The 12,526-nt window shown below is 43.3% G+C and overlaps 1 protein-coding gene across 21 annotated transcripts in view; it reads right to left on the bottom strand.

Annotated features, from left to right (window-relative positions):
- Nucleotides 1–456: 456 nt before the first annotated feature.
- Nucleotides 457–12,526, bottom strand: part of LOC125742602 (zinc finger MYM-type protein 1-like) — a 41,075-nt gene continuing 29,005 nt past the window's right edge. For 5 of the 21 annotated variants that reach the window (XM_049014739.1, XM_049014735.1, XM_049014750.1 and 2 more), the window contains exons 2-8: nucleotides 9,317–9,419; nucleotides 8,884–8,967; nucleotides 8,315–8,410; nucleotides 7,986–8,122; nucleotides 5,304–5,400; nucleotides 4,674–4,790; nucleotides 457–2,864 (exon numbers count right to left, since the gene is read on the bottom strand). In XM_049014739.1, the coding sequence (XP_048870696.1) occupies nucleotides 637–2,864; nucleotides 4,674–4,790; nucleotides 5,304–5,400; nucleotides 7,986–8,122; nucleotides 8,315–8,410; nucleotides 8,884–8,967; nucleotides 9,317–9,419 (2,862 nt within the window). In that variant the 3' untranslated portion in view covers nucleotides 457–636. The other 16 variants (XM_049014748.1, XM_049014743.1, XM_049014746.1 and 13 more) reach the window with 12 other exon arrangements.

The following is a 12,526-nucleotide window of genomic DNA, read 5'->3' on the forward strand; positions in this document are numbered from 1 at the left end:
AAATGATCACACAGCAAAATGCTACTACATCACAGTGCAGAACGTGAGCAGTTTATGCTAGTGACCTGCTAAAAGAATGCACAAGCTAATTCCCCCCCGAGTCATGTCACTGACTGTATAAGTTGTGACCTGGTGAAATTTAGACAGATTTCATATGACTGAAATTAATAAGGAGTTTATAAAATTGTCATTGACGTTTGTGCTATTTATTGAGTGGCTGGGAGGGTGTTACGCCATGATATCAAAAACCCCAACACTGGGATATATGGTTATCATACAGTGAATTTTTCACACCTTGCAGCCCTAATTCCGAACAACATAATAGGCTTTAAAGAAAGGACAACGTTAATTACTAAATAGTGTATCGCTGCAGAACAGCCATTAAAAAAAGTTCGGTCAAATAAAACGAGCACAAGGACTACAAGACCACTCAAAGAACTACACAGAACCAGGATCTCAAAATTCCAAATTTTACTTCCAAGAATGATTTGGGGGGCAGCACATATAGAGTGCAAGGGTGTGTGTATGCATGTGTGTGAGAGAGAATCTCAGCTGTCCAATCCTGACTCCAGCCAGGAAGGAGGTTACACAGCAGAACAGTGACGACTGAAGCCCATGTGGAGCCCACAGCCAGATTTACCGCTGGCACCCCCCCACCATGTCCTCTATGACATCATCACATGAAATACAACCAACAACTTCAGGGTTGATACTCATTACAGCCAGACTGCTGAGGCGTTCCTGACACATTGTAGACCTTAGGTAGGTTTTGATGAGCTTTGATTTTGAAAAGCACTCTACTGAAGCTACTGTAACTGGTAGAGTCAATGCAATCCGGAGAGCGACCCACAGGTTTGGATAAATTTCAGAGAAATGCTTTGCTTGTATGAATTTCAGCAACTCCAGAGCCGTGAAGGTCTGTGATGGCAAGTCAGGTAGGTCTTGGAGCTCCTGAGCAAGCTCCCTGCCATCCAAATCAGACTGTCCTCCACAGCTCAAAGCATGCCCAAGCACCTCTGCTTGCTCTATCAGATCTTGGTGGGGTAGGCTTTGGAAGTTGGACAGAATACCAAACTTGTTTTCAACATCCCCAAGAGTCTGGAATCTCTCCTTCAGAACAGCGATGGTAGAATCAACAACCATGTTAAAGAAGTTCACCTCAAGATTCTTAAGGGCATCATGTACTGGCTCATCAGGAGACTCGTAGGAAGACAGTCTGTCTGTAGACCTCAGCCCCTTTTGTGTAAGGACTTCCTCCACATTCATTTCTTCACACAGGTCCTTGGCTGAGCTTTGTGCAGCCACAAAGCCCGTGGCTCTGTAACTCTGCAGAGCAACTTCAGCTTGGTTCAGCAGATTGACCGCTACACTCACCTGCATTGTTTCAGACTGAAGGACTTTGCTCACATGTTGTATTTCATTCAAGATGTCATACCAGATAACTGTGCAAAGCAAGAAGCGGAATGAGCCCACCTCCTCCGCCAAGAACTGGGCCTCAACCTTCATGACTGGGTCTTTGGTCTGGCTTCTCACCTCAAGCAGTGCCTCTCTCACACCCGACACTTCATATCGGAGGGGTTTCAAAGCCTCCACTCGGTTCTCCCATCTTGTCTCAGACCACATTTTCAGAGTAATAGTCACATGTTTTGCAAGGATGGCCCATCTATGCGTAGAGGCAGAAAACAGCGAATAGAGCTTCTGCAAGACCCCAAAAAATCCCATGGCATCGTTTGAGCTTTTGGCAGCATCAGCAACAACCAGGCTAAGGGTATGAGCCCCACAGGGAACAAATAATGCTCTTGGATTTTTCTGCAGCAGCGTGGCCTGAACTCCTTGGCGTTTCCCCCTCATGTTGGCGCCATTGTCATAAGACTGTCCTCTGCAGTCATCGAAGGAAATCTGCCAATCCTCCAGCCTCTGCAAAATTAAGGTGGCCAAACTCTGCCCAGTGAATTCATCTGTCTCCAGGAATCCCATGAAGTGCTCTTTAACCTGAGGATCTTCTCCCAGTGTCACAATTCTGATTAACACTGATAGATGTTCTGTATGGTTGACATCTGGGGTGCAACCCAAAATGAGAGAAAAGTACTTTGACTGCTTTATCTCCTGAACCATTGTTGCTACAACCTTTGCGCCAATGCACTCAATGAGCTCATTCTGAATGTGTTTGCCCAAGTAGCTCAGGTGTGAATACTCACTTTTAACCCTGTGGACGTGGTCTTTCATTATAGGATCAAATTGTGCTAGAAGCTCAACCTCTTTCAAAAAGTTTCCATTGGAAGGACAATAGAGTTTTTCCATGTCTCCTCTAAGTGCCATATTCCTAACTGCTAGTGACTGTACAATGGCAATTAGCCGTGCCAGCACTGCTCTCCACCGCTTCTCATCATCAAGGACAGTCATCTCTTGTTTGTCAACAGCTTCAGCTGCCTTGAGCCGCAACTCAAATTCTTTCCATGAAGCCAAGTGCCTTAGATGATCAGGACTACGGTCATGCGAATTCAGCAGAGTTGTTGCATTTTTCCAATCTGTCAGGCCTCCATTTACTAAATGAATGGTCTTGGTGGAGAAAAGTTTACAACAGAAACAAAACAGACTGTTGTTTTTATATGAGTAGATTAACCAGTTTCTTTTGACCTTTTCGCAATTTTTTAAGGTTCTGAAGAAGTACAGGTGTTGGCAACTTCTCGCACCATCTCTCTTTGGAAACACAAAATCAGGTGGTACCTGATACGGTCCTCTCAGCACTAATTCTGTCCTCACAGTGTCTGTCAGAGGTGAAGGCCAGTCAGCAGGATCAGCTGGACACAGTTCATCTGTTTCCATCTCAACAGGGAAGGCAGAGGAGGAAATCTCTGATGCTTCTGCAGGGCATATAAATATTTATTCTCCACAAGAACACATCACAGGAAAAGATATAGTTGACTGATGTGTTGGTCCTTCAAATAAAGTATTCAAAACATACACATACAGAGGTTGGACAATGAAACTGAAACACCTGGTCAAAAGTGTTTGAGGTTTCACACCTATATGCCAAGTCTTCACTGATCACACATTACATCAGTAAGAGCAGAGTGTGAAGGCTGAATTAGCAGAGCAACAGCACAGCTGTACATAAAATATTGCAATCCATGCAACATATATACATATTGTTATGTCGCAAGAGCTGCTGTAGTACAAGAAATTGTCAGACATGAGGCTGGAAGTTAACACATCATATCATATGTATAATTAGAGATGTCAGAGTTCAAAGCAGGACAAAATTGGTGGTGCACATCTTGCTGGTGTATCTGTGACCAAGACTGCAAGACTCTCTGGTGCACTGAGAGCCACAGTATCCAGGGCAATGTCGGCAGACCACCACCAAGTACGGACCACACTGAACAGGAGTAGCTGAAGAGAAAAGCTGTCTGAAAGGGCTATTCGAAGCACTAACTCGGACTGTATCCGAAAAACATAAAATCACAACTGCCCAACTCATTGCAGATCAATTCATTCAACTGCGAACATCATTCATTCTGCAACACCGAAGCCACTTTCTCAGAACTCATCACAGTCCACAACACCAACACTCAGCTTGGCCAAACAGTTAATCTCTCCTCCAAAATGCGTTACAGCCGCAAAACAGTAAATCCATGCCTCAAGAGACTCATACCAACAAAACATTAGCATTTTCAGTTTTTCTGGAAGAACACTGTCACACACAAAAGCACGGGCCTGCAAAACACTAACAACAGACAGTGTTACGTAAAATATTAAATGGTTCATCATTAAAGGACCATCATTAGATTAAATCCGGATTTTATTTTTCATACTGTAGGGTAAATGCAGAATATTGTTTTAGAAAAGAAAATAATTATTGTCAATACTACAGACAAACAAAAAAAGCACATGTTTGCATTTTGTCCATGACTGCAACAATACTATAGCAGAAAATTTAGCCCCTAAAAATGTATGGTTTTCATAGTGGTGGGTTTTGAGTGAGACTGGAATCCATGCATTTTGAAGCATTTAGTCACTGCATTTTGTATGGAAGCAATGAGGAAAAATTCACTGTTTAGTCCACATGCGCTGATGTTATGGCAACTGTGTGTAGAGTTTTGAGAAAGTGACTGCAGTTTTACGGAATGCATCATAGCAATTGAAAATAAAATGTAAATGTGCACACCAACCCTACTGTTTCCACTAAAATCGTCCATTGGGAGATGCACAGGGTCAACATTCATGGCGGGCTGCTATAGCCAAACCTTCGGTCGCTCGTGCCAGTGCCAACCGTTGGTTTCAGTGGTACCAGCAGCGCAAATCTTGGGCTATGGGCAATATGAAACATGTTCTGTTCTATGAGGAGTCCACATTCACCATTTCACTGTTGCAGTCACCAGATCTGAATACTACTGAGCCACTTTGGGGTGTTTTAGAGGAGTGAGTCAGGAACTGTTTTCCTCCAGCAGTCTGACAGAGTGACTGTTCTGCAAGAGGAACGGCTCAAGATGAGATGGCCGCTATGTGGGACTCGGATCTCAATCGGACCAACTCGTGCTCCATACGCAAGGCAGACCCTGCACCGTACTATTGACATCACTGTGGTCTAAAGGCAGGTGTTTCAGTTTCATTGTGTGATCCCTGTACCCTCATTGACTGGATTGCACGCCATATGCTGTATTTTTACTCACCATCTAGAATGTTCCAGCTGAAATGTTGCTCACCTGAACAAACGAGGGCACCCGAGGAAGACGTGCTTGGCACTTCATCAGCTGTTGAGCTTGACACTAGATATTTCAGAATGGCCTCTGAAATGATATGAATGACAGCTCAGTTTCAGTTAATTTCATTATAACACCGAAAACCCTTGAGAGTGGTTACTAAATGATGATGGATTCATGTAAAATTATTTAAAATCAAATAAACTGTATATCAGCCATTACACACTTGCACACTACATCAAAAGTATCAAGGACATAAACAACAATCAAACCATGGGGCTTATTCCTTACAGTAACTTCAGGCTGGATCAATGTGTGATCTTTTCATTAAAGCATTTCTAACCACTACAGAGCTTGTTGATATCTATGATGTCTAGAGAGCACCGCTACCTCAGAGGACACGAAGCAATTTCCGCACAAGATCTACACACTTCACTGGGGAAAGATTACACACACATTAGTCTGCGGGCAGTAGGCGGCCTTCCGGAGCACCTAGCACATCCACTGTCTAGCACAGGTAGAGTTAGGGTTTACATTTGTGGCATCAATAGTGATGCAGCAACAAAAACAAAAAAATAATAAATGACAGACTGCAGCTACCTCTCTTGCGCCTCTCCTCTTCCTCTTTTCTCCTTTTACGGTACTGAGCCCCCGATGGCTTTTTCCTCTTCATTTTGGAATAATCTTCTTGTTGCCACTCAAAATAAAACAAAGCTTAAATTTGACATTTGTACAAGTATGAGAACAAGTACATCGTATTGTGCTTTTCTACGTTTCTCGGTTTGCTGTCCGCTTTTAAAAACACATGAACATATATGGACGTGTGAGAGAAACCTGGGATCTGAGGATCAGCCATTAATCCAGTGTCCCTGGGGGGGGGGGTCAAGGACCTCATCCAAGGACCTGACAGAGATGTGTTTATTCTGCCAAGCACTCTAGGGAGCTGCTCACTTTCCACGTCTTTTCTGTTCACACCCTGTCGGCCTTGACACTGTCCCCCTCTCCCCAAATCACACTGCTGTTCTGCACCAACACTGCAGAGGGCGCTGCCAGTACCCCTCAGAAGATGGCACCCTCGGTGGCCGCCGATGTTGCCCAATGGGTTGACTGGCACTAATGCAACAAAGCCCAGTTGTGCATCAAGCCAGAAACCAAAACAGAATGGAGGAAAAAATATATATCTGCAGTTACAACCAATATCCAGCAGAGGGCAAAGAAACACACACAGTCCGCATCACTTTACTTGGATGCCGTATGAACTGTACCAACTGAACAGTATGAACTATGGGCAAGTGGCTGGTAGCCGAGCCTCCACCCATGGGACCCGGCTGGGTAAAGCCTGAGGAAAGAACATGGGTCCACCCTCCTGTGGGCCCACCGCCTGCAGGGTCAGGTGTAGTGTAGATCAGGTGGGTCATCAGGCTGTGACCTGCATAATGCACTGGGGCGGTTTGCAGCGGAGTGTGAGTTTCCATTTGAAGGACATTAGCTCTAAGTGCCATATTCCTAACTGCTAGTGACTGTACAATGGCAATTAGCCGTGCCAGCACTGCTCTCCACCGCTTCTCCTCCTGAACGACGGCCATCTCTTGTTTGTCGGCAGCTGACAGCCAACTGCTTTATGAGATCATGTCTACAGTCATGGAAAGTCATGGAAAGTCAGCAGGGTTGACATGTTTCCAATCCCAGGCCACCATTTACGAAATGAATATTCTTTGCGGAAAAACGTTAAGAAGAGAGTGTATGAATCATCATAAAAAGTGGTGAAAATGGCACAGATGTAACTACCCTAACAAACCTCTTTTGCTTTTTCAAGATGCAACAGAATCAAAGATCATTTTAATCACTTGATACCTTATCCACTTATTTAGGATACAAGGTCGGCTGCTTGATATGTCGACCAAAGTCTAGTCAACTAACATGGTCTCGCATGAACCTTGTTTGTATTCCTTGAGCTTGAGCATCTCATGCACCCACGGTAACTATTTAACCATTATGAAATTACCACAAATTTGATAAACATACTAGTGCTGTACAAACGGTTCTTGATCTGTGATCGGTATAGATCCCCCCTCCCGGTTCGACATGCATGTTAATCCATGACTCACTGCGAAGTTTAACTATAATTCTGTGAAATACAGCTTACTGCCGCTGTTACTTTTTAAGAGAAATAATTCCTTAAACATTGATGCTGTGGAAGTCCACAGAAGACATGCATCAAGGCTTAGTGCAGTGGAAAAGTGCCCTCACGTGGCACCGCTGATGGTGACACACTGGAAAAGTGCCCTCACGTCGCACCGCCGATGGTGACACACTGGAAAAGTGCCCTCACGTCGCACCGCCGATGGTGACACACTGGAAAAGTGCCCTCACGTCGCACCGCCGATGGTGACACACTGGAAAAGTTCCCTCACGTCGCACCGCCGATGGTGACACACTGGAAAAGTGCCCTCATGTCGCACCGCCGATGGTGAGACACTGGAAAAGTGCCCTCACGTCGCACCGCCGATGGTGAGACACTGGAAAAGTGCCCTCACGTCGCACCGCCGATGGTGAGACACTGGAAAAGTGCCCTCACGTCGCACCGCTGATGGTGAGACACTGGAAAAGTGCTCTCACGTCGCACCGCTGATGGTGAGACACTGGAAAAGTGCCCTCACGTCACACCGCTGATGGTGACACACTGGAAAAGTGCCCTCACGTGGCACCGCTGATGGTGACACACTGGAAAAGTGCCCTCACGTGGCACCGCTGATGGTGACACACTGGAAAAGTGCCCTCACATCGCACCGCTGATGGTGACACACTGGAAAAGTGCCCTCACGTGGCACCGCTGATGGTGACACACTGGAAAAGTGCCCTCACGTCGCACCGCTGATGGTGACACACTGGAAAAGTGCCCTCACGTCGCACCGCTGATGGTGACACACTGGAAAAGTGCCCTCACGTCGCACCGCTGATGGTGACACACTGGAAAAGTGCCCTCACGTCGCACCGCTGATGGTGACACACTGCAGGTTTCCAATACAGCTCTGGTTGAAATACTTCTCACAAACAGAGAAAACACTTTGATAGCTGTGTATAACCCAGAAGTTCTCAAACTATTTCTGTCATGCCCCCCTTTGGAAACAGGTGACGTTTCATCGCCTCCCCACCACCATGCACCCATCCTCCCCATACAATTTTCTGGATCAGTCATATATTTTATATGTATTTCCATGTTTTACTTTTTGTTCAGCTGTCTGAAAGTTAAAACAAAAAACAAACAAAAGTAGGCAGTACCTGATATGGGCCCCTCCCCACTATGACTGTCCTCACAGTGTCCCCCAGATACGAAGGCCAGTCAGCAGCACCAGCAGCACACGGTCCATCTGTTTTCACCTCGACAGGCAGCACAGGGGAGGACGTCTCTGCGGCGACTGCAGGCGAATAACCGTCTCAGTATTTTCACAAGAGCTTCACACAGAAACGCATCGCAATACTTTTTATGAAAACCTTACTTGAATCTAACTGAAATACATATGAAACATGTCAGTCTTAGCAGTACTAATTAAAGAGCAATTACAGAAGAGGACAAAGAGTTGTGTGATTGTTTTATTGTGTCCACAGACCCGAGTAAACTGGCAGGGTGGAATCGGTGGTCAGTCTCATGTTCCCATCAGCAGAAAGAGACGCAGCCGATCGATGCGTCATTTCGTCAAGCGATTCTATCAATAGATAGATAAGACTTTATTGATCCCACACTGGGAAAATTTACTTGTTGCAAGAGCCAGTAAATAAAAGGCAATAGAAAAGAAACAGACCAAAAAAATACAAGAGAAAAAAGGTCCGGAACAATGTTCAGCAACTAAACAGCATATAATGAACTTTGATGCATTATGAATTAATGGTTACCTCATAGACATCAATATACCACTGAAATGGAAACTAATGCTTGCCGATCATTTCAACCCCTTGGAATGGAAGGGGGGATATGATAAGTTACACGTGTGTAAGATTTGGTGGTTCTGTGTTGTATTTCTGTACTTCAAATGACGTTAAGCCTTTTCAAGCTTAACCATACTGATGTAAGGTCCGTTATCCACTAGGTCTGGACTAACTTGCGGTTCGGTTCACATCTGACTACAATCCGGACTTTGAGGCCCCTGGTCTAGAATGTTCCAGCTGAAATGTTGCTCACCTGAACAAACGAGGGCACCCGAGGAAGACGTGCTTGGTACTTCATCAGCTGTTGAGCTTGACTCTAGATATTTTAAAATGGCTTCTGAAATCATATAAATGACAGAGCTATAAAATCCACCTAATTACGGAGTTGCTCCATTACCTTTTGTCATAATACTCCAGACCTTGTTTAACAGACATTGATGACGACTGATTTATTTGATTAACATGTTCCACAAATAACTGCAGAGCAGCCGTTAGACACAATGCAAACATTCAAGCCATGAGCCGTATTCCCTGTGTGCTGCAGCGACTGGGACATGCCTAAGCAGGTAACCGACAGCCTAACGGGGCAGATTATCTAATGTGAGCAGCTTATTTGGTTAACACAGATGCTACCAATAGTGAAGTGAAAATAAAACTATATTTGCGAATTGACAGACTGCAGCTACCTCTCCTACGCCTCTCCTCTTCCTCCTTTCTCCTTTTCCGGTACTGAGCCCCCGATGGCTTTTTCCGCTTCGTTTTGGGATACTGTTCTCCCTCTTGTTGACACTCAAAATGAAAAGATTTATTTGTGCAAGTATGAGAATCGGTGCAGCAGGACTTTGCTCAAGGGTCCAATTTATGGTCAAATCAATGGGTCTATTTAGATTTCATTAACAATCAAATGCATGTGCAGTTAAAAACATCCCTTCTTTATCTACAACCCCATTCCAATGTGAAATTACACAAGGCACAGGATCAGTGTGTCTATAGGAAAGAGTTGTGCTGTCTTGACAAAACATGCTATTGTAGCGCGAATTGATAGTTGCGTCTATCGATCAGTGCTACCTCATCGATCAGTGCTACCATAAGGCTGCGCTCTCGCTCTGAACGAGGGTAGACAGAAAGCACAAAAATATACAGGGAGTGCTGCATATATAATAATAACTATAATAATAATAATAATAATAATGTGCTTCTTAACCGTAAGTTAGAATATTAGGTGAAGTGCAGCAGATTTCAGGTGGGCATTCGCTCTCTAACATTACAAATAAAACACTGGAGTTGTCATAGGCAGTCTATGTTTTATATATACTTGTATGCATAATGAGTCAACACGCTGTTTTTAGAAAATATATATTTAATAACAGAGGATCCTACTTTCCCATTTTAAGGGGAAAATAAAATCTCGAACTTGAGGCAAGATATAATAGAGAGAGAAGAGTACAACACTTCTGATTTGACGGATACTTTACTTGGAACATCTGCTTAAAATCGCTTTATATTTGCTATGGCAACTAAAATGTACATTAAGGTTCCGTGATCTTCACTAAGTCCACCATTGGAAACGCAAAACCCACCGTGGAAATGGCTTTTAAACTGAGCCAAGTGAAGAGGGATTGCTGTATAATTTTATTAATTTTTATTATTGCAGTTGAGCATACGCTTCAACTTTTTGTATAAAGTAAATATAAATAAAATTTATAATGAAATGAAGTGAAACATTCCATTATTGACAGCCTTTATCAAAGGTAAACTCATCGTGTTCTTGTACATGAGCAGCGTTGCTGAGAAATGCAGCTGAACGAAGTGCTGAGATGTCACCTAATGTGCTCCCCTCTGGCGATGTTCTTATTCGGTTATTTATAATTTATTATTATTATTATTATTATTATTATTATTAACATCACGCATATTTACATTCTAAAACATAAATTGATTAGTCAATTTCAAGTATTTAAACAACTGCCCAACATTTAAGTTATGAATAACATTATTCAGCACACACCTGAGGGAAGCATAATTCGATTGATAAGTATGCCTTATCAAAATCTGCTCCCAGTACATGCATACTTCAGATTGGGCCACTTCCGACCCCATTTGCGATGTAATACTACAGGTTGCACTTAGAAAAGCAGTTGGCCAAAGTGAGGATATATTGAAATTGATCAACTTTTTGTAAAAGTCGATACCAATGATTTCCCAGACAGCAGACACCTATCATAACAAAACCAGAATTTTATTCTTTTTAAAGCATATATCTAACATTTAATACTGTCATGTCAGTGTAACATTAAGATACTACTGTACACATTTACTCTAATACACTGTGATGGCTGTGGGGCTACCAGCGGCTGCTGGCATTTATCACATTCCAGGACCTACAAGAAATACATCATTAACATGTCTACAGTTTTTACAACTACATCAAACAGGAAAACAAGTCGCCCACATACCCAGTCGTCCACGTCAATAGTCATGCCATGCCAGTAACATCTGGAGCACACGGCAGAGCGTGTTTACGGACCCCCAAGTGCCCCCCCCAGACGGAGAGGAATGAAACTCCCTGAACAGCATCCTTCCCTGTTCTTCGGTTCTCATGGCTGGTCTGCTTCCAAAGGAGAGCTGTCCTTCTGCCTTGAACATTGAGAGCTACAGTCATTAAAGAGTTCTTACCAAAACACCACAACTGATCGTACTCCAGATACTCACCCTTTAGCGTGAGTTTGGAGGCATACCTCCTAAGATTTAATCTCTGGGACTTATACCCTGGTGGGTAAGCTCCCACAGACAGGAAGGTGAAAAGCTCTTCCCGCTTGTTCTCCATACCTATAGATGGCACACACCATAGTCAGCTAACTTTTCTATTATGCAGCAAAACTAGTATTCACATGCCAAGCGCGTTGTTTCCCCTAAATTCTGCGTTCTCAGCAAACCCAGTGAGCACATGCGAATATTAACACATTTAAAAGTCAAAACGAACATTTGAATGTTTTTCCAGTGTTTTGTCAAACCACACAACCTATGGAGACCTGCTCCAAACCTGTTCTGTGCAGATTTCACCTCATACGTCACCATATTCATCGATCGGTGCAGCCTTAAGAGAAACATGAATGCTGGCTGATAGTGAGTAAACATCATAACATGAAAATCTGAAATGTTCATTTTGACATTTACATGTATTGCATACATGTATTACATACTTGAATGTGCACATTTTTTTACTGCAGAAGTTAGCTGAAATGGTGCGCTTCGTATGTGAAAACGTCCATGTAACGCAAGTTATCTGAAACAGTATGCATAATGGTTTGCAAAAAATGTAATACCATGAAAATCTGAAATGTTCATTTCTACATTTTGACTTTGAAAGGAGTAAATATTCGCTGGTGCACCTTTGTTTTGGTGAATATCTGGAGTACGATCAATTGTGGTGTTTTCGTAAGGTAGCTCTTTAATGCATCTCCTGATGTTCAACACAGAATGACAGATCATCCAGCAAAAAACCCATGAGAACCGAAGGACAGGGAAGGGAGTTTCATTCCTAATAAATGCCAGAAGCCGCTGGTAGCTCCACAGCCATCAGTGTATTAGAGTAAATGTGTACAGTAGCATCTTAATGTTACACTGACATGACAGTATTAAATGTTAGATATATGCTTTAAAAAGAATAAAATTTGGTTTTATTATGATAGGTGTCTGCTGTCTGGGAAATCATTGGTATTGACTTGACAGGAGCTTTTACAAAAACTGTTGGATTCCAGTGCATCCTCACTTCTGCAGATTACTGATAGTGGGTTTAGGTTTTCCCACTAAAACCTGTAACTGCAGCTGAAGTGGGACGTCACGTTTAATCTATTATATATAGACATGGGTGTCCCAAAAGAATCCTCACTAGA

The sequence above is a fragment of the Brienomyrus brachyistius genome, chromosome 5 (assembly GCF_023856365.1).
Source record: "Brienomyrus brachyistius isolate T26 chromosome 5, BBRACH_0.4, whole genome shotgun sequence".
NCBI lineage: Eukaryota > Metazoa > Chordata > Actinopteri > Osteoglossiformes > Mormyridae > Brienomyrus > Brienomyrus brachyistius.